Genomic DNA, 18,281 nt, shown 5'->3' with positions numbered 1-18,281 from the left:
ATGTGTGCTTACAGACTGTATCCCTTGCAAACTGTATTGATATATATTGATATATAATGTAGGAACCAGAATATTAATAACAGAAAGAAACAACCCTTTTGTGTGAATGAGTGTGAATGAGTGGGGGGGGGAGGTTTTTTTGGGTTGGTGCACTAATTGCAAGTGTATCTTCTGTTTTTTATGTTGATCTAATAAAAAAAACAAAAACAAAAAAAAAACGATACTGATCATAAAAAAAACGATACCGATAATTTCCGATATTACATTTTAACGCATCTATCGGCCGATAATATCGGCAGGCCGATATTATCGGACATCTCTAATTATAAACAATTAATTTGCATAACAAAAGGATTTTTGGAATTAAATATGTAATTAATATCATATAAATCATTTTATAAATAAGAGTGGAAAATGCTCATATGCCTATTTATTCATGTTCCCCTTTGCAAACCACAATTCAATTAGATACACAAAACATTCAAAATGAAGCTAATTAGGAACAGATTACATAGTATTTATCCATTTACACCTCAAAACATGAAAAACAGTCGGAAGAAGCAGATCACATCCAATCCTACTCTATTCCCATCCCCATTATATATACTTTGTTTATATCACATGATATATTTTTGTCATTAATAGTATATTTACTTACTGTGTTTAGGAAGGCTAGAAAATATTACAGAAAATAATATAGAATGTATAACAGTAAACTGATATTCATGCAATGCAAAAATGAAAAAAAATAAGGAAAAAAACGTTGAAAATAATAAAATACTGTTGATAACATTATTCCATCAGACTACATCATTCTTTGTTTGTGTGATTTGTATTTCATTTCAAGATGATGTCATCTTTTGTAATTGTCCAGTTCCTTGGCGTTTTTGTATTTTCCACTGCTTCTTTAAGTTTTGTGCTTTCTTGGTGATGTTGGCGTTGCGTTTTGTCAGAAGCTTGTTTCAACTTATTTCTGTTTCAGCAGTGCCACCTTGTTTTTGTGTTGGTGAACTTGATGATGATGATGACTGATGTAGTGTTGTTATTTCTTGCATGCATTAGGTTCCGTGTATGGATGTTGTGGATGTTCAGTCCACGTCCTTTGACTGTAGGATGTTGGCGACCTGTTGCTGTGTTAAAGCAACAGTCCTGTACATCTGTTGTCTTCCTCTGTTGTTGTCTGCCTTGCAGGTAATGTGTTGTATGTGCTATGTTCCAATCTATTCTGCACATTTGTGTCATAATCCTGTCATTTACATCATTCTACTTCTTTATGGCATCTATCTTTTTACCAGCTCAGTATTTTGTATGTTGCAAATTTCATTCTTCAATTCCCTACTGTGACTTCTGGCCGATTAAGTTTTCGGTTTCATCATGCATTTTATCTATTTGATGTTGGATAGTACAGGATTTCTGGCACTCTTCTACATACTCCTGCTCTCAATTCCAGGCAACAGAAGTGTTTTTGTCTTCCATCCATCCATCCATTTTCTACCGCTTGTCCCGTTCGGGGTCGCGGCGGGTGCTGGAGCCTATCTCAGCTGCTTCGGGCGGAAGGCGGGGTACACCCTGGACAAGTCGCGACCTCATCACAGGGCCAACACAGATAGACAGACAACATGCACACTCACATTCACACACTAGGGCCAATTTAGTGTTGCCAATCAACCTATCCCCAGGTGCATGTTTTTGGAGGTGGGAGGAACCAATCCAAATCGTTGGTAGTCAACATTTCTGAAGTTCAATTGTTAGCGACGGTTAGCTTGTCTTAACAGCCATTTTCGTCAATCATAACTTATATTTCAGTCAAGGTTGGCCCTCGCGCCAGCAACCAGATTTGCAATTAGATCGGGATTTGTCGTCAATGACTATAGTGCCTTAATAGTCCAAAACTCTGATATCAAAGCAAATGCTCTTGACCAGAAGTGACATCACTTTAAATTTGCATAAATAATCACATACCTCATCATAATACAACATTTTAGGCTAAAATACTTAGTTGGATCGAACATATAAAAATAAACACATTACGAATATTATTGACTTCTGATGCTGGTTTCCTTGTTGCTGTAACGAACATTACTGCTTCTGTAACTCCATCCATCCATTTTCTATGGGGGTGAGCTAGAGCCTATCCCAGCTGACTTTGTACATCCAACATTAGTCACCAGCCAATCACAGTACACACACATTTACACCTGTGGTACTGTATTTGCAATTTAGAGTCCCCAATTCCCCTAACATACATGTTTCTGGGATGTGGTAGGAAGTCGAAGTAAAACGCAGGCAAACTCCTCACAGAAATGTTCCTGTGGAGATTCAAACCTGGATCTCCTGACTGCAAGGCAGATGTGTTTACCACGTATCACCATGCTGCCCATTATGTATCAGAGAAGTCACTAGCTCACTTAAGCTTTTTTAAAGTCGCAGTACTCATATGTAGGGAGAGCTAGTGCTGTACCCCCTGGGTATAGAGTGTTATGATGAGTCTATGGATGTTCTCATTCCTCCAGGTCATTGTGTTATGATAACCATAGTTCAAGGTTTCTTAACCATAAAGCCAGGGCCCATTGTTGGGCCACGAACACTCTAGAAAGCCGTCCAAAAAATATCTGTTTCTTAGCTGTGGTCTGTATTGGTCGCAGCGGTGCTCAGTTGTAATACACTTTTTCCATCACAAACAGGAGAAGTCTGGAGCTAAATAAGTTTCTAAGCAGAACAATTATGACTAAAGTGGTGAAGCTGTTAATTGTTCTCTTGCAGTATATTCGATTTGTATTTATTTTTTGTAATCAGCTTGACCTAACCTTTATGATTAACGCATGGTTTTATATAATTTGCCAAAGTTTATCCTGTTAAACTGTAAGTAAGTGAGATATAATTATTGACTACAATTAACATCAAGAATAGAATTACTAATTCAGTGTTAATATTTAAGTAGGCCCTGTACTCTCTGTAATGGAAGAGTTGGGCCTCGAGGTCAAAAAGTTTAAGAACCACTGACATAGATTATGAAAATTACCCCTGCCAAGAGGTTATGTAATTGTTGTAGTTAGTTAGTTAGTTAGTTAGTTTGTTAGTTAGTTAGTTTGTTTGTTTGTTTGTTTGTTTGTTTGTTAGTTAGTTGTTTACTTACTTAGTTAGCATAACTGTAAAAAGTGTGTGTAGGTTTTAATGACGTTTTCAGGAAATGTTCGAAACGGGATAAGAAATAACTTTTCAGATTTTGAGGGTGATCGATATCACTGACACCATGTTCTGCCTGCAGCACAGTGCTTCCATTATTGACAGTGTTTCCAAGTCTTCTTATTATAAGCAACTTTGGGCTTCTTTTTTTTTTTTTTAAAGTCGCTTGCAAATTACGTGAGTCAACGGTTGCGTTTTTTTGGTGTTATTTTTATGTGGTTGCTTATTTGGGCTTGCTGTTCTGTCCTCAAAATAAAGCGTAACACGAGTGCGTTGTCTTTTCGACACGTTTTCTGTTTATTGACGCTTGTGTAACAATACCAGAAGCCAGACTGGCAAAGAAACACGTGAATTAGTTGCAGCAAGTGGTTAAAAAGTATAATTTAAATATATATAGATTAGATTAGTTTATTTCAAGGGCAGATATATTAATATATCTACCTATCTAATATATCTATATATAATTTATAATATATTAATATATCAAAAATAATATTATAATAAGAGAAAGAGAGCGCACTAAAGGAATGAACTACACCAGTAACATGTCTCAAGTGCATCCTGCCGATTTTGCAAGAGTGAGATACCTGCTCACATTTAGGTTGATTTCATCATGCTAATACCAAGAAATAGGCAAGCCTGACGAGACAAATTAATGAGCTAAAAATAGCCACAACATACAGTAACGTGTCGCACATCAATCAGTGCTCTTGATCATCCTGGTGAACTTATTAGATCCACTTCAACAAATAATTATGACATCAAAATACACCCTACACAATTCACTGCATTAATTATTAATAACTAATTGTATTTGCTGGAGTTAGTCAGTCAGTGGATCTGTTAGCAACATAGCTCAAAATTTACAGGCAGATTTTGATGACACTTTGAGAAAATGTCAGAATATGAATAAGTAACAAATGACTGGATCACAGTTTGAATTCAAGATTTTTTTTAAAGGGTTCCTTCCAAATGGGAGACAGGGCCTGACAAAGGTCTACGCTCTCCAAAAGCTTTTCCAGTTGAATTATGCTCACTATTTGAGTGAGTGTAATATATGATGATGATGCTTCTGCAGGTCTGGGTGAGCATGCACACCTGTTAAAGTGAAAGTTGCCCAAGGTGAGAGCATGCCTCCTGACCTCATAACGTACTTTAGGACCAGTGTCTTACAGTAGGGAACAACACCGAAGAAAAATCAATAAAGGGAGAGAGAAGTCATTAAGTGGGTAAGAAAGTATAATTTGTGGCAGCGTAGGAGCTGTCCAATATGCAAGTGAAGGGGTCCCCCTCCTCTTCCTCCCTCCTTTATCAGCATCCTCGGTGAGAATGAAATAAATAACCAATGAATGGTCCACTCTTCTTGCGCGCGCCTCATCCCATCTCATGCATGGCTGCCAGTGATGGTCTACTGGGTGTCAGCTTTTATTGGCACGACACAAAGCAAGTGCCAAGACGCCCCGCCACACACTGGGCCTGTGGATAAAAGCAAGCAAAATGAGTCAGTGGAGGACAGTGTAGTCATGTTGGGCTGGAACGAGGAAGTGCAGTGGAGAGGGGAGGGACTGAGGGCGCAGCTCCATGGGGCCGCGGCGCTGCGACCTTCTGCACATGGAGCCGGGGACAGTTGGAAGAACTTCATACTGCAAACTCAAGGAATAGCAGGTAAAGTGGCTTACGATGACTTTTTAGCTGAGCGAGAACCTTTCCGAGCTCTAAGACAGGACGAGACCTGTACATGAGGCGCAGTTCCGTCCTGTAGGTTTAGTTTAGGAGGCATGCACCTGCTGGAAAAAAAAAAGACTTTGGCGGCAGGTGCATCATCACATCTCGTTTCAGCGCGCGCTTTTCTCTGCTGTGATACCAACACAACACTTTTTAAGAAAATCCTTACTTTTTCCCATCCGACCTTAATTTCGGATCCACAGAATTACAGCACATTTCTGAGAGTTTTCCATTTTCCATGTGACATTTTTTTCTGGATTTTTTTTATTTTTTTTCTAAATTTGGAGTAAAAATATATAGGTTTTATTTTTCTTTCTTTCTTTTATTTGTGTAACCAAATTTGATAACAATTCCATACATCCTTTTTTTCTCTTCTGTTGTAACACCTGTTGCAACGGATGTATGCACGACAGCAGAGAGCTGAAAAATTAAAATTGAACATTTACTTGAACAACTTTCTAGACCGTAAGCGCCGGCTCAAACACACAAGGCAATGTGAAAATATGTCAGCAAGGCTTAAACAGGAAGCTTACCGTGACTCTATGATCCATCGATAAATAATGTGATCATTTCCTGCACCTCGACGCCTGTTTCACAATTATGTTGTGTAACCGGAAGAAACAAATGTTTACAATATGCATAATTTTTTTCAAAGAGTATATAAATACACCAATGAAATAAAAAAATAAAAACAAATTCATATATTTTTTGCTTTTTGTCCCTATAGACTGAAATAATCATAAGAAATAATGACTTGGATATTGCCACTCAACTGTTTCTTTGCATGCAGTGGCTAAAATAAGTAACAATAAAAGGAAGTTTTAATTCTGTAAATTTACTCAAGCATACAGAAGTTATTTCACAAAAAAGCAACACTTCCCAAAAAATGTTTTCAGTTTTCCGTCTATTTAAAACTTGGAATCACACCTGCATGAAAAAAAAGAAGAAGAAAAAATACTTTGTTAGTAGCAGTGTTGCCCCGCAGAAGAAACAGACGCCAGTCAGTTATTAAAATGATTGTCAGAATAGCAGACTAGTGAAGTGTGTCACATGCAAAGAGAGGAAACTACTCTTCAGTGCATCTTTGTCACCCCCCAGCAGGCCCCCAGAACACATCTGCTAATTCTAACACCTTCCATACATTAATGATATACTGATGAGAAGAATAAAATATACCCTATTCCAATAATAATTGATAGCACCTTATAGCTTCATTAGATCTGCATAATCATTTTATTATTTCATATTTATTATAATGCACACATTCACCTTAGGTTCTTTGAAAAAAAAAACATAACAGCACTATGACATAATTATTACTATACAGTTTAAATAAACTGGCATCTGAAAAGAAACCTTATTTATATATGTTTTATCATTTAGACCAAATGAAATAACTGGAGCTGGCAATGTCCTAATTGTTTAAATATTAAAATATGGTCACTGTGTGTAAGTTTTGGTGTTGTTTTTACACTCACTATACGCACTCTTCAAGTTACGGCTGCACAATTTAATATAGGAACTGCATTAAAAATGTGCTCTTATGAAAATGACACTCAGAGAGGTTATTAATTTAACAAATGTGTGGTTGTAGTTTGCACTTTGACACAGTGAAAACTTATATACTACGCCGCAAATGTACTGATAATTAATACCTTTGTGAAATGGTGTGTTAGATATTGTGCAGATGTGCCTAATAATGTGGCTGGTATGTTTATATTCCAATACTTTTAATTTACTATCATGGAAATATATGAATGCACACACACACACACACACACACACCCACACACACATTTTGGAGGTTCAACACTTCACTGGTGTGGTCCTCGGTATCTGTTAACGGTTTCGCTCTTTCTCATCTCCACCCTGCTTGTCGCTCTCTTTTGCTCTCTATGAGCACATGTCTACACCCCCACCCTTTCCTCTCACAAACAAACACAAATGCACATACACACACACACATACACGCACACACACACACACACACACACACACACACACACACACACACACACACACACACACACACACACACACACACACACACACTTACCTACACTAACGCAGGAGGACTGAGAACCCTGTTAAGCCACAAGCCTCTTCCTGCCTCTCCTCACTTGTACTCAGACTAAAACTTTTCCAGTACTCCTCCACACACACACACACACACACACACACACACACACACATGCTTGTAAGTTATTTTAAATATCTATTTAAATACAGTAGGCGCATGGAAAGTCATGAAAAAGCACGACGGTAAAGTTTGCTGAAACTAACTGCACTTCCTGACGAGACAGTGAGCGCCATACTTTCCAGAAGCTTATGCAAGTTTGGTTGAAAGTAGGATCTTACTTTTTATTTTGTCAGCGTGCCCCCACCAACACATCCGTGTTTCCCCTCACACACCATCTGCCCAGAAAAAGGGCACAAGAGATTATCTATAGTATACCCCCACCAGCCCCTGACCTCCAAAGTCCACATGCAGAAGGTGGCGGTGCAGCACGCAAACACCCTGCGCGGTTTGCAACAAATCATCTGCACCAGTGACCTTTGCCCCCCCCACCCCCAAACACAAGCTCTGGACTTGACGCCGCAAAATATTGTGTTGTTTCGACACATTACCCTTCCCACTGTTTGTTCCAAATGTGTGGAGCCATCTGTCAGTTAAACAGGAAGGCCTGCTGTAGGTTCCCCTTCTCCCTAGGGCTTGTTTCACTATTTTCGGGAGCTTCACTTCTCCCTATGTGGCTTCTTGGCCTGGCCAGCGGGCCCCACCGAGGGCTTCTTGAAGTGGCGGAGGCTGTCGGGGCCCATCTGCTGCAGGCTTGAGGGCCATCCATTATTAATGGGGCCACGAGCACTGGCGGCGACTCCTCAGATAGTCAGCCCTGGCCGGAGAATGCGCGCTTCTGGACTGTCTTCAAAAAAAAACAACCAAAAACTAACAAAGGGAACTTCTCCATCCTCCATCCTGTTTGTCTTTCTTCTTCAACTCCTTTCTTCAATCTATCCGTCGTATATCTCACTGACACCCTTGCCTCGTGCAGCCTTGGCTCCCTCCTCTCTTAGGGTTGTGACTGCGACTCGCAGGCTCAGCCATGCATGCTCAGTAAATTAGAAAGAACACGAGCGTCGATCAGCTGGGCACGGCGAGCGCCCACATCCTCACTGACCTGGGGCCAGTTAATTTTCTGCTTAATTTTGCCGCAGTCACTTTGCATTTTTTAGATGATATTAACAATAAATAACAAATGTGGTCTGAAAGCCCATTCCCAACATATACCCCGGCTATATCGGCGGACTCCATCAGCCGCCGTCCGCTCTTAGACTTGTAATGAAATTGTCTCGGTAAAGTAATGTGGGCGACAGCAGTGTGACAGGAGTGATCTCACCGAGGTGACACGGAGCACACCTTCTAGCTTTGTGTAGCACCTGCTCTTGATTAAACATACATACTTTTTACATCTCAATCTCTCCCCCATTAGAGTACTTGCACCGCATGGAGACGGAGGAGGCCCAGGAAATGGCCCCCATGCCAGGTAATTGACTGCAGCACGATTGAAATGTAGACACAAAAAAAAATTAAAACCACCACGAGGTAATTTCGGTCCTCCTGAGAGTAACGGGCGCTTGCTGATGTGTGTCACCCCAGGTCGAGACAGCCCCCCTGCCAACGATGCAGCCGAGGAGGCAGAGGAACCCATGGCCATCCCTGAGGACCTGTCAGCTGGCTCCGCCCACCAGCAGACCAACAGAGGGGACAAAGGTATGCTCCAGACTACGTCACACTAAAAAGTTCATCATAACAGAGGCCATACTCTGTTTTACTCTCCCTAAACAACCAAGCAATAAAATAACGCAAAGGTTTTATGTATTATTATTATTGTGCATTATGTTGGTGTTGTGAATATTATTATGATGATTACAATATTTAAACATTGTACTGCTTTACACAAACGCATTTACAGTTGTATCTCACTATACACTTGTATTTCAAATCGTCTCCCATTGATATAAAATGACTTTCAATTTAATCGGTGCTTGCCACGCCCAAAACCGCCCAATTTGAACATCTAACATGCCTTTAAAAAAAACAACTTTTAGATAAGAAATGTTGTATGAAAATCATTACAATAGAATGTAGTACAAACAACTAGAGTACTTTTATGAAGTAATGTAATGATAAGGTTCAGCATTTAGGGATGGCGTGGCGAAGTTGGTAGAGTGGCCGTGCCAGCAATCGGAGGGTTGCTGGTTACTGGGGTTCAATCCCCACTTTCTACCATCCTAGTCACGTCTGTTGTGTCCTTGGGCAAGACACTTCACCCTTGCTCCTGATGGCTGCTGGTTAGCGCCTTGCATGGCAGCTCCCGTCATTAGTGTGTGAATGTGTGTGTGAATGTGGAGATACTGTCAAAGCGCTTTGAGTACCTTGAAGGTAGAAAAGCGCTATACAAGTATAACCCATTTATCATTTATTCATCATTATCATTTATCATTTATCTTGGAGTGTGGACTTCTACGGTAGGTCCTTCCAGCTGCTTTGCCGTCAAACACAATCAGCAGCTCTTCCATATTTTCATGGATAAATGTTCGTTTTGGTTTTTTTTTTACATTCTCAGCTGGCTTCAAAATCATTCTGATTCAGTATGGTGCAGACTAGCATTAATACGCTTTTTGGAATGATTAATTTCTTTCATTCTAAGAATATTTTCTTCTCAGTACTGTCCTTCAAAACTCACTTTCTTCCCTATTTCCATCTTTAGCTACAAGCTCATGCTCGGGAGGAAGACATTATGTTTTTTGCCTTATCTTATAAGGTTCACTGTGCCATTTGCTGCAGACACTAGTGGCAGGGATGCTTGGAACTAATTAGTTTTGCTTGAATTTGAAACATAACAATTACCCAAGAGACAGCTCTTACCTTAAAACACTCTTAGGTTGGTGTACTCTTACATTGAGGTACCACAGTATTTGGGTTAATCTTTATTTATTATTATACAATTTATTTAGACTTAATTGAGTGCCCTTTAAAGGGGTTAAGGAGAGCTGTAATGACTCCCAAAGCAGCTGATGAATCCAAATTTTGTCTGCATCAAAAGTCCATCCATTTTTTTAACATGACTTTTTGCACATCAAGGGGAAAATGTGTGCAGCTTCTAATTCAAAGGCACACATTTAGATCATTGGCAGGAAAGGGTAAAAAAAATCCTGATCCATGGCATGTAATTAACAAGCCAAATCTTAAGGAATAGTTAATGTGGCCTTGATTTGAGTCTGCGTGTCAACATCAGGCCAGGGAATATCACGGTGAAGCTAAGGATGCGAGGGAGCTCCCATCTGTGCTTTATATTTATCCAAAGTCCCCAAACATGTCTGCTGTAGCAATAGTGCATCAAATATGTCATCATGAGGCCTTAAACACACTTGATAAATCCTATAATCAATGTACAGATATGGGTAAACGGGGTGGTTGTCACTTGTCAAAGTGGAGAAGTACGTGGGGATATTGTACCGGGGCCTCAAGCACAGGGGGCCCCTAGGCTTTTGTAAAGTTTGTAGAATTTTGTTTCTGTCATTTAAATATGTAAGTTATAAAAACAACATCATACATGTTCAGCTAAAAATAAATGGTGCCTTAAAAGTTTAATGATAAGGTTGTTTGAATGAAATGGAGAATGTCAAAGACTGCCTAAACTCCTTCTTAAAAATACCAAATGGGTCGTTCCACCTGGATGGCAAATGTTTCACTCAACCAGGACGTCATAACGACATCAAGGCTCACCTTTCACACACAGCACCATCGTTTTGGAATAAAGTTTTGCCACAATCTATTTGTGGCAGCATAAGAGAAATGTGTGTGCAAGTTTCACTTTTGCATCCTGTTGTCGATAGCTGTGGTGCGTTCAAAGACCCTCAATTACAGTTAAAAACAGAGGTGACACTAGTTCTTGAAGACATGAGGAGGCTTAAACCCTAGTAGATACATTAATAATAACATAATCATAACAAGAATGATGTATTAATATGATTCATATTACCCACAGATGACAGTCCTATGTGTATCATCTTTGTAATCATATTCAAGTGAATAATGACAGTTTGTAAGATTGCTTAAAGTTTTATTCTGGCCACTATATATTGAGTTTAACGGCACTTAAAAAAAATGAAACCAAATTATTCATCAATTAATACATTTTATTTGGAACATGTAACAACTTGACAGGCTCACTTTTTTGCTCAAGTGATCAACCAGAGTGAGAAGATTGTCTGGTCCCACCCCTGTGCCATAAGCAGCGTTCTGGGGGCTTAGGTGGCTTTGCCTAGATATGAGCTCATCAAGTTATGTTTAACCCATCTTCAAAAAGTCAAAAACGTAGATAGGTTTTATATGTGTTTTTAAAAGCTGGTTTTACCCAAATCCATGGAAAATTATTTTTTATAGTGCATGTAAAATTACCAAGATTGTGTGTATGAAGCGGCAGTGTTGGGTGGCCCTTTAGAAGATTTGTTTTTGGCCACCAAGAATGTATACCCTTGGTCACACTCTTTATAAATGTCTCTCAACTAGAGGTTGTTGTCTTTTAAATTGTGGTACGTAAATTTATAAGCTTAGGATGACAGCTCACCTGCATAGTTTTCTTTAGAGTAAGATGGCTGGACTTAAGCTGAGAGGACTTGTTTTTAATGTCAAATTGAAAATATTCAGCTCTGTAGTATTTGTCTTCTCGTCATTTACACAATAGCTTTATAACAAAACAAGTGTTACCCTTAAAAAGTGTGAAGGGAAAGCCATTGTTATTACCTTGTTGTCACATGGTTGTTAGCCTTGGTGCTAGCAAAACATTCCAGTTGGGGTTGGTTTTCACATTCTCATTAAGGTTGGTGGTCAAATACACTCATATATACAGTAGTACCTCGACTTTAATTGGTTCTGTGATGCAACTTGTGCCTTAAAAAATCTTGTACAAACAAAAATTAATTGAAAACAATTTAATTGGTGTTTGGCCCCTTTAAACAGCACACTTTTAACATGTAACTTCACTTTTAAAAAGAAAAACAAACTTTTAGATAAGAAATATTGTATCAAAAACAATATAGTAGAATGTACTACAAACACCTCCAGTAGTTTTGAGATGTGGTGCTCAAAAGATGCAATAAGTAACTAATAATATACTTCAGAAGTGGTCCAGAAGATGTTTCTGATGCGAAACAAAAGACATGAATAAACAGGTTTTTATATGTACAGAACTAAGTCTTGTATCACATAAAAATAATATTTTAAAATCAATCTATGAAATATATTCAAATCAAAATGAAAGTATTTAACACACTTATATATGTAAGTACATTTAATGTTAGTACCTTTAAGTTAAGAATTATGAATATCTGTATACACATAAAATGTTTGTTGTAGGTAACATATATTTTTTTACCGTGTACACTTTTTTAAATGAATGCATGGAGGAAAAAGCTAGTCAACATAAGCTGTTGCTTCAGCTTGTGCCTGTTTAGTCAAAAAAAGTTTTCTTTTTTTCTAATATTTCATTATGTTTTGCCTTTTTAAAAGTATATGGACACACTGTTGTGTATAAGTGCATGTACTTCACTGAAACACATGTAATAAAACCACCAAACTAAACCAAGTAATGTAATAATAACATACAGCATCTTCCTCAGAGAGTGGACTTCTACGGTATCTCTTTCTAGCTTCTTCTATGTCACACACACCAGCAGCAGCTACTCCATATTTTCATGGATAAATATTCGCCATTTAGAAATTATTTAAACTTTCTTGGCCAGATTTGAACTGCTTTTGCTTCAGTATGGTGCAGACTAGGGTTGTACGGTATACCAGTACTAACGAAGTACCGCGGTACTACTGAATTAAAAAAGCCACTATACTGCATTTGAAAAACCACACTATCAGCAGCTTTTCCATGTTTACCTGGATAAATGTCCGCCTTCTAGAAAAAATTATCTTGGCTGTCGTGATTCTCATTCTGTTTCAGTGTGGTGCAGATTTGCAGTGATAAACCCGAACAGCTTCGCGAAGTTGGTCATGTTTTTGATGATTTATTTCTTTAATTCAATGATCATACACTTCTTACCAGCACTTTCTTCCTTCATATGGTTGTAAAAACAAACGTACGTCCATTTCTTGCTATACGCTAATGGTATCGAGTAGGGCATTGGATGTTTTTGGTGGATTGTACGTGGTTGACTGTGGCATTCGCTTTGCCAGTGGGCTTGTATTTAAACCATTTAAGCTTCATTTTAATCAAGAGAATGACTTCTGCAAGATATTTTGATGATAAACAATTCCTACTACAGTCGAGCAAAAAGTGTGACAACTCACCCCGTTCTCACCTGTATCTAAAAAATGCATGCAAACTTTTTTGCAAAAGATTTGAGATGATGACTGTTTTCAGGTGCAATTGGTGCCCTTCAGTCACACCAATTGTGGGTATAATTTGGACACGCTTGCCCTCCTAGCAAGCTTGTATCCTATTGGTGTTTTTCCACTCATCCAGATAACGGCAAAGATTAGCAGCACGCAGTGTGAAATGAAAAGCGAGAGGAAACTGAAATAGGATGTGTAAGAGTTTCCTAAGAAAGAAGTTGCCGTCAGACAGTTTCAACACTCTGGGAGATAAAGAGTTCAGGAACAAGGCCAACAACCTCGAAAAAAGTGCATATCGCTGCGCACCTGCACACACACACACATGCACACACATACAAACACACGCACACATTTACATTTAGTTTGGTTGAGCACAATAAGGAAAAATAACAATAAATGTAAAATATTTGGGCCAACAGAGGTAAAATTAATGCAGGAATTGTATGTGTGTGTGTGTGTGTGTGTGTGTGTGTGTGTGTGTGTGTGTGTGTGTGTGTGTGTGTGTGTGTGTGTGTGTGTGTGTGTAGGCGCGTGCATGTGCGTGTGTGTGTTGTACTTCCCTAAACACTCAGTTTGATCCTGTGTAAGCAACTCATGCCAATGCCACTGAGATACAATTCTCAAATATGCAGCCATGATTTACTGGCCATAAAATTGGGTATAGCTGTCTTCATATTGGACCCCGAAAGGAAGCACATTGTTGCATAGCCTGCTTTCACATGTCCTTCTATTGGATGTCATTAGATTGAGCAAGTGTGCAAGCGGCAAGATGAAACATCCCCAAATTTAAGACAGAGAAACACAAAGATTGTGAAAAAAAAATTGTAGGGAAAACAATAGTTTGACAGTAGAGGGCATATGTTTGTGTATTAGTGCTGTGAGTTTTACCTTGTATAGTTTTTGTCTGTAACAGGAACCCTCTGACAGGCTCAGCGTGTGTTTCCACACAGCAACACCCGCTATCTAACTTCCCATATCTGCTATCTATCAACACCAAAATGTGCCAATTACTTCTGCCACGGGACGTTCTTCTTCTTTGTTTGCAAATTAAGGATAGCATGTATCCACTTTGGCCTACAGCCATTTTATTGCTGCGTGGTTTGTCTGTTTGACCAACACTGACACTGCAGCTTCCCAAAACAAGCAAATCAGGATATGCGACTGTGACAATCATATCATGTCAAAAACTTTGTTCCTACTCCCGGTTCACTTGTAACTTCCCCATATCCATGAGCTGTTGGGTGAGGGGGGAGCGCAGCCCAGCATTCACGGTTCCCTTCTGTCTGGTTCTGGTCACACGACAGTGCCGCTGCAGCTGTGCTGCAGTAAGAGAAGTGACAACTACAGCCAAAGGTTTCATAGCTCCAAGTTAATGTCATCTTTGAAACATGGGTTTCATTCAAAAATGGGTCATTCATTAGCTTGCTGTAACTGTTTCAAAATAAACCCATTTTTCTGTCCTTTTTCCCCAACTCTAGATCTAATAATGATTAAACTACTCGAAATGTGTATTCGCCCATTTCAGATAATTTTTTGTCATACAGAAGTACCTCAACTTACAAGCTTAATTGGTCCTGTGACGGAGCTCTTAACTCGAAACACTTGTACCACAAATCAACGTTACTATGTAACGTGCCTTTTAAAAAGAAAAACAAAGATATATAACTACTACTGCCTATAAACCATACAACATAATGTACTACTAACAATTACAGTGGTTTTATGAAGTTATGTCATAATAATGTACATTATTTACCTTTGAGAGTGGACTTCTACCTTCCAGCTGCTTTTCCGTCAAACACACCTTCAGCAGCTACTCCGCATTTTTTGGGATAAATATCTGTCATTTAGAAATTATTTCAACTTACTTGGACAGCATTAGAGTCAGTGTGGTGCAGACTAGGGTTGTACGCTATTACGGTAGCAATGGAGTGCCGCTGTATTAATTAATTAAAATAAAAAAACTGCATTTGAAAAATACCTGTACTTTTTTTTTCATGCAACTAATGCTTTACAGGTAGTTTAGATACATATTTCAAATTGTATTTATCAAATATGTAATCAGGTCAATGTGCAGGACATTTTGCTTAAGAAAACTAATATTTTACAGTTAGTTTTATCATGTATTTATATGTTTTCATTTTCTGGAGACGCAAATTGCATCGATTTCGTGCAATTTGCAGATCAGTTCTATCAAAGGCTGACTTTTTGGTCCTTTCAGTAAGTTTTTGCTGTATTTTTGGCCATTATTTTTGTGGTGGTAGTCCATTATATTTGGTTTTCCCAAGAGGGTGAATGTGAGTGTGAATGTTGTCTGTCTATCTGTGTTGGCCCTGTGATGAGGTAGCGACTTGTCCAGGGTGTACCCCGTCTTCCGCCCGAATGCAGCTGAGATAGGCTCCAGCACCCCCCGCAATCCCAAAAAGGGACAAGCGGTAGAAAATGTATGGATGGATGGTTTTTTTTATGTTGAATTTAAAAATGTCAATGTCCAATTCTTTATTGTACGATACACTAGCAGTTATTCAAAAACACCCCAAAGCCAAACATGACATATAACTTAATTTGTCAAAGGGCATAAAAACATTTTGGATTAACATTTTTTTTTTTTTACTTTTCTTGATGACATTTCTCAATCAACTTCAATCAACTTGAGTACTCAACAAAAATACCAAACATGTAATGTTTTTAATTTCTGTTTCTACCCGTTAAAGGCCTTTTGATCAAATTATGTCAATTAGTATGATTTTGCAAGTTTAAACTTGTGATTGGTCAAAATAAAAATGAAAACAGATTTTTAGGCCTAAAGTTCATAGAGAAGTTCAAGCAAAAAGAGTAAAAAAGAAATGTGAATACAAAATGTTTTCAAAAACTTAAAGACTTGTATGGCTTTATGGCTTGTTTGGCTTTGAATGTAATTAAAACATGTTTTTAACTGTGCATCAAACATCATAAGTGCAAAAACAAAGTGATTATAGAAGCGATTCTACAAAATGTGACAATAAGTATTCAATTTAAAATATGGTAAATCAGTCTGCAGCCGGCCGGATCATCTTTCACATAATAAAAGTGCAGGTAAAGTAAATCAAACTTGCACAAAAGTATTAACTGCTAATTTTTTTGAAATTATTGGTCATTGTTACAATAATAGCTAATACTAAAATAAATAATTAGCTAAAATTGCAAGGCAGTTTATATACTTGTTGTAATGTATTTGTTTTAATGACATGGACAGTGCATATACTAATAAACATTTCTGTCAATATGCCAGTGTTATGCAAGTGGATATTTTTCATCAGTAGTTAGATGATGAGCTACATTTGTTCTATTCAAAATTATGTGAGGCTTAAGCAAAAAAAAAAAAAACAGAAAAGTCAATCTGCTTCAGTTAGATGTTGTTTTACAATTCCTTTCCCTGCATGCTTCCCTTTCTGTCACTTCTCCATAATTCTTGGTATTTCAGTTGGCCTGAAACTTCCCCTTTTCCATGGATTCCAATGTTTCATGATTTCCACTTCTTCCTCTTCAGTTGTAAGTGCAGAGGGTTTGAAGTGTGGGCTGCATGTGAACATGACACGCAAACCACAGCTTGGCAACTTGCATGATGTGTCAGTTCTTTGCAGTCTTTCTAAAGTCATCTGTTGGCAAACCAGGGAGGAGGTTGTTGTCGAGCACTTCTCTTTTCTGGAAACGCCACAGGTCAGATGGAGATGATGGCTTTGATATTTTCTTATTATCAATCACACACAATATAAGTGCCGATGATGCGTAAAGGATAAATATGACAAAAGTTTGTGTGCATATTGATGGAACGCTGCCTGTCGTCCTTAGTTTCACACAACTTCCTGTGTCTCTGTTTCCTGTTTATCTCGCTGTCATTTGTTTCACCAAAGTGCGATAGTGTGAGATGATCTGCATCTTTTCATCTCAGCGCTGACAGCATGCAACTTTTCCACCTGCGAATAAACATTTTGCTGCAGGACAAATTTAGCATGCAGGAAATGCCTTACTTGACATAAATAATCATTTTAAAAGAGCAATGACTAAAATCATAGACTTAAAGTGAGAAAATAATGTATTTAATGTATTAGTTCCCTTTAATCTGTAATTAAAAAAATGTTCACGATGCAAAACTTTTGCAACTTTAGGCATATATGATTATATATATGCATATATGCATTGTAAGATATAGCTACATATACAAATATAAAACACTACCTGTATGAATGTATGTGATTAGAGATTAAATAAATAGACATATTACAAGATTCACAGAAAATGCAGAAACAAAACAAAAAATTGCCGTATTGACAAAAAATTTGGCCTGACACCTGAAACCTGAATATAAGACAAGCACTCAATTTCGAAACCCATATTGGGAAAATACTGTAATTGTTTAAGACAAAAAAGACATCACATTTTTATTATCAGTGAAATAACGACTCGTAGATTGCATTAAATAAATATATATATATATATATACATATATTTTTTCTGCTTTGTTGATCACCTTCCACCCTTTATGCACACATTTTGATAACCTAACTTTTCACAAGTGTTTTTGATTATACTTTAGGCATAGAAAACATTTAAACAATTTTTTTTAAAAAACATAACTTTTCTAAGGAGTTTAAAAGGGTAAATTAGTGGACAGAATTAATTAGAATTTTAATTGATGAAATTAATTTCCAAGGAAAAACAAAGTAAATCGGACTTTGTCAACACGCTTTTTTATCATCTTTAAAAATGTGTCAACATATTCTGATATTGTTAATAGTATTTTAGCAACATTCAGCCTTCTGTTTCTATTTTTTTTTTAAACACGAATATAATGATAGGGAACATAGTATTCACTAAATATTGCTACATTTTAATAACTTTATTTATATTCTAAAAACATAAGTTAATGAACTAGTATGACGTATTTTCAAAAACAACAATACTATACATTGCAGTCAAA

The 18,281-nt window shown here is 37.8% G+C and overlaps 1 protein-coding gene and 1 long non-coding RNA gene across 7 annotated transcripts in view; one reads left to right on the top strand and one right to left on the bottom strand.

Annotated features, from left to right (window-relative positions):
- Positions 1 to 4,121: 4,121 nt before the first annotated feature.
- Positions 4,122 to 6,118, bottom strand: LOC133607217 (uncharacterized). The gene is made up of 2 exons (XR_009815393.1): positions 4,866 to 6,118; positions 4,122 to 4,662 (listed from the first exon to the last, which is right to left on the bottom strand). It is a non-coding gene; the product is annotated as an uncharacterized lncRNA (long non-coding RNA).
- The window catches only part of ikzf1 (IKAROS family zinc finger 1 (Ikaros)), a 39,615-nt gene continuing 26,022 nt past the window's right edge, over positions 4,689 to 18,281 (top strand). For 3 of the 6 annotated variants that reach the window (XM_061961668.2, XM_061961661.2, XM_061961652.1), the window contains exons 1-3: positions 4,689 to 4,851; positions 8,403 to 8,456; positions 8,570 to 8,683. In XM_061961668.2, coding sequence (XP_061817652.1) covers positions 4,710 to 4,851; positions 8,403 to 8,456; positions 8,570 to 8,683 — 310 coding nt within the window. In that variant the 5' untranslated portion in view covers positions 4,689 to 4,709. The remainder of the gene's footprint in view (positions 4,852 to 8,402; positions 8,457 to 8,569; positions 8,684 to 18,281) is intronic. The other 3 variants (XM_061961689.2, XM_061961682.2, XM_061961674.2) reach the window with 1 other exon arrangement.

Source organism: Nerophis lumbriciformis, linkage group LG02 (assembly GCF_033978685.3).
Source record: "Nerophis lumbriciformis linkage group LG02, RoL_Nlum_v2.1, whole genome shotgun sequence".
Taxonomy (NCBI): domain Eukaryota; kingdom Metazoa; phylum Chordata; class Actinopteri; order Syngnathiformes; family Syngnathidae; genus Nerophis; species Nerophis lumbriciformis.
The sequence above is the reverse complement of the archived record's forward strand: the minus strand, read 5'-3'. Positions and strand labels throughout refer to the sequence as shown.